At 39.9% G+C, this 4,057-nt stretch overlaps 1 protein-coding gene across 1 annotated transcript; it reads right to left on the bottom strand.

Annotated features, from left to right (window-relative positions):
* Nucleotides 1-1,766: 1,766 nt before the first annotated feature.
* PGK2 (phosphoglycerate kinase 2) lies at nucleotides 1,767-3,418 on the bottom strand. The gene has a single exon (XM_027525216.1). The coding sequence runs from the start codon at nucleotides 3,298-3,300 to the stop codon at nucleotides 2,047-2,049; it is 1,254 nt and encodes a 417-aa protein (XP_027381017.1). The 5' UTR covers nucleotides 3,301-3,418; the 3' UTR covers nucleotides 1,767-2,046.
* Nucleotides 3,419-4,057: the final 639 nt, after the last annotated feature.

A 4,057-nucleotide genomic window follows, 5' to 3' on the forward strand; every position in this document is an offset into this window, starting at 1 on the left:
CTGGGGCCAAAAATAGACAATGAAGTAACTTCCTTCCAAAGAATAAAATCAGAGGGTGATCAAGGAAATTCTCCTATTGTCACGTCAAGGAGTTCTAGAAATTTCTATCCAGCAATGTTTACTTCATAAATGTAATGAACCAACGATTTTTTTTAGATGAAGATTTTTATTGCAGTTATTCCATTTCTTTTCCACTTTTGTATCATCAGGTGGGTATGTATGGAGAGGGGCTTTGGACGTGTAAGAAAAAGAAATGACTATACTTTTTAAACTCACCAGACTTCCCAATAGATCACATAGAAAAGGTTGTGTATCACCCAGGGATACCCAGTTTTGAGTGGAATGCAGTAACTGAATAAGATACTTGATTGTGTCTCTTGAAGAAGGCATGTCTTCTACATGTAGGAAGGGGGATGCATGGATACTCATACATAGATACTTGGGTGGCCAGAGTACCAGTCCATCAGAAACCATTACTTTTACCCCAGTACTTATTCCTATCCTACTTCCTTTTAGTAACAGATTTTTAGTTGAACACAAGTTGCTCAACTGGAGAGAATACATTCCCAAGTTTCCCTTGCAGAAAAGGACTTATCACACAACTAACAGCCAAGAGAATAAGTGAAAAAAAAAATCTTGCAAGTTTTTGGTATTTGAAAGAAATACACTGTCTTGTACTAACTTTCCCTTTGGGCTACCTATCAGGTAATAAAACTCAGATGGACACCTTAGGCACATGGAACTCCCTTATTCGGAGGAGCAAGTTTTTTCACAAGATGACCTCATGGAGAAGAGAGCACCTATTTAACCCAGACTTCTATGCAAGAGAATAACATGCTATAATCTTGCTTCAAATACTGTAATGGTCAGTTTCTTTTATACGTGAGTCTATATCTTAACTGCTTCAGATTCCCTATAGGTACTGTGGCACTATTAATATTGTCCTTAGAAATATGGTAAAATTTCAGGTATATTAAGATTTAATTTTAAACTTAATTATTCAGAACGTTGAATATATAGAATTGATCAGAGGCTATGGGACAAAGGCCGTGACAGCTGGGATAAATTACTGCTCATTTTCACTCTTAATTTGTTAGCAGCATTGCCCTGGACTAGCTCTTGGTTCACAGAATTAAGCAAAATATTCTCCAATAAGCATTTTCATTTCTTGTACATTTCTTAGTATTTTATTATTTTATTTTCTAATATGGAAGTGCTTTCACATCTCTACTTTTCCCCATAACTAAACTATGTATATGCACATAATTTTTATTTATCTCAAAAATCCAATTTTAAGATTTAGCAGTTATGTTATCTATTTATTAAATAATACCCACTTTAAAAATAAAGCAATTTCTTCTTTATTTGAAATCTGGATTTAATTTTTAGTTCCCATTCTAACAGACATGTACGTGCACTTCTTGTTTATCTGCACACGTGCACTCTTGTATATCTGCACACACAGCTATATTTCCTTCCTTGGGTTTAATTTTTTTCCCTTTTAATTTCTCAGGTTTAATATGTATCTTTTATTTCTTTTTCTTATTTAGTAAAAAATTTCCCCTTAGCAGAGCTTTAATGGTACCCACAAGTTCTTAAATGTAATTACTTTTCTCAGTTTATTTGGGCTCTTTCATTGTTTAATATGTTTAATAATTTGTCAGCTTCTATCCTGCCCTTCCTCAGCAACCTTTTTTATCTTGTTTCCATGGTTCAAGTAGTGAAACAATAATAAAGTTGGTCTAAAATTAAGAGAGAGAGCTTCAGCTTATTCAACTCACTTTAATAAGTAACTCACTTTCTATGAATCACAACGGTAAAGTTCAAATGAGAACTTGAAGAGAGTAAGCAAATGCATGACATAACTGAAATGAGTGCGTTGCTGTGCTGATGTTACAAGTTTCTGATGGTCAGTCCATACTTTGGTTATATTGCCTGAGTTTTGACTTAAAAGTTCATTTTAATGAAAGTTGAGTTGAGATGTGAAAGTACTAAGTTTACTTAAAGGCTGTGGACAGAAAAGAGTAGGAAGGGACACTTTGTCAACTACAGATTGCTGAGGGCATTCACTCCAGGAAGGACTTTACCTTCCAGAAGCTCCAGACTGGCACCTCCTCCAGTGCTCACGTGACTGACTTTATCTTCAGTGTTCCATTTGGCACAGCAAGTAGCAGTGTCTCCACCTCCTATAATGGTGATACAGCCCTTGGAAGTGGCTTTCACAACTTCATCCATGAGGGCTTTTGTTCCTTTAGCAAAAGCATCCCATTCAAATACGCCTACAGGTCCATTCCACACAATTAACTTGGCTCGCCCCACCACGTCTGCATACTTCTTAATGGTCTCAGGACCACAGTCCAAACCCATCCAGCCGGCAGGTATTCCTGATGCTACAGTGGCTTGGCCAACCTTAGCATTCTCCTCAAACTTGTCAGCAGTGACAAAGTCAACAGGAAAGGTAATGTTCACACTATTTTTTCCAGCTTTGGTCATAATTTCTTTGACAATCTTGGCTCCCTCTTCATCGAACAAGGAAGCACCAATCTCCATGTTGTTCAATACCTTAAGGAAGGTGTAAGCCATTCCTCCACCAATAATCATCTCATTGACTTTGTCCAGCATATTTTTGATGAGTTGGATCTTGTCTGCCACTTTGGCTCCACCAAGTATAGCCAGAAATGGTCTCTCTGGGTTTTCCAAGGCTTTGGAGAAGTAATCTAGCTCCTTTTTCATCAGGAATCCAGATACCTTCTGGGGAAGATTCACTCCCACCATGGAACTGTGGGCCCGGTGAGCTGTGCCAAAAGCATCGTTGACATACACATCCCCTAGCTTGGAGAGGGATGCTCGGAAGGCTTCTATTTTATCTGGCTCAGCTTTAAGCTTATTTCCAGAAGGATCTTGGCCCTTCCCTTCTTCTTCCACATGAAAGCGCAGGTTCTCCAGCAAGATGACTGTACCGGTGGCTGGGCTGGCACAAGCCTTCTCCACTTCCGGACCCACACAGTCCTTTAGGAACACTACGTCTTTGCCCAACAAGGATTTGAGTTCAGCAGCAACAGGCTCTAAGGAGTATTTATCAGGCATCGGAACACCATCAGGTCTACCTAAATGACTCATAAGAACTACTGACTTGGCTCCATTATCCAGACAGTACTTGATGCTTGGGAGAGAGGCCTTGATTCTTTGGTTGTTTGTAATCTGGTTCTTCTTCATGGGGACATTGAAGTCAACTCTCATGACGACTCGCTTCCCTTTCACATCCACTTTGTCCAAAGTTAACTTCTTAGAAAGAGACATCTTGACGATACAAAGACAGGTTAACACATAGATCCCGGTGTTGAAGAGAACCACTTTACTGCTGGTGAGATGTTGGGTGCGTGGTGTTTTCTAACGCCTTTCCCCTTGGCCTGCCCCTTTCTTCCCAGCACTAGCTCTCCCACGAGGCCAGCCATGATTGGACCAGGGAAAGGAAACCGGCTTCGTGATTTGTCAATGGTCCTGTCAGTCTGAATTTGGAGTGCTGCGTCGTGCAGATTCTAACTGCTGGCCCTGAAGGTGAACCCGGAACTGGCGCCTTGGGGGTGCCTGTTGAAGAGGTGAAGAAACTGCAATTAGAGCGGTTCTGAGGTATACACTTCCTGCTGGTTCTTTCCCATATCCCTTTTAACAATTTTTAAAATTCTTTTAAAAGAAAAAAAAATGCCCTCATTCTGTCAGATCCTGATTATATTGAGGGTAAAAACTTGTGCAGTGCCCCATTAAAGGAAAGATTTGAAGTAATGGGTCTCTGACACCTTGTTTATTCAAGGCAATATAATATGCTTCTGTTTTATTCCTTATCTTGACAAATATCTCTGTTAAGAGCATGGTTTTGTGTTAGACTTTGGCTTTAGGTATATTCTCGGGTGTGGGGTGGGAATAGCATATTATCGTTACCTTGTTTCTTCCATTCTCAGACTACTGGGAGGGAACGATGGTGGCTTGTTCAAGAGAAGCCCGTAAGATCATAGCAGAGAGAGTGCCAGTAAAGCACTCAATGTAGTGGTGACATTTC

This window comes from Bos indicus x Bos taurus, chromosome 23, assembly GCF_003369695.1.
Source record: "Bos indicus x Bos taurus breed Angus x Brahman F1 hybrid chromosome 23, Bos_hybrid_MaternalHap_v2.0, whole genome shotgun sequence".
Lineage (NCBI taxonomy): Eukaryota > Metazoa > Chordata > Mammalia > Artiodactyla > Bovidae > Bos > Bos indicus x Bos taurus.

What these genes read in the sequence shown, in the direction of transcription:
- PGK2 (XM_027525216.1), bottom strand. Translation starts at nt 3,300, where the DNA reads ATGTCTCTTTCTAAGAAGTTAACTTTGGACAAAGTGGATGTGAAAGGG.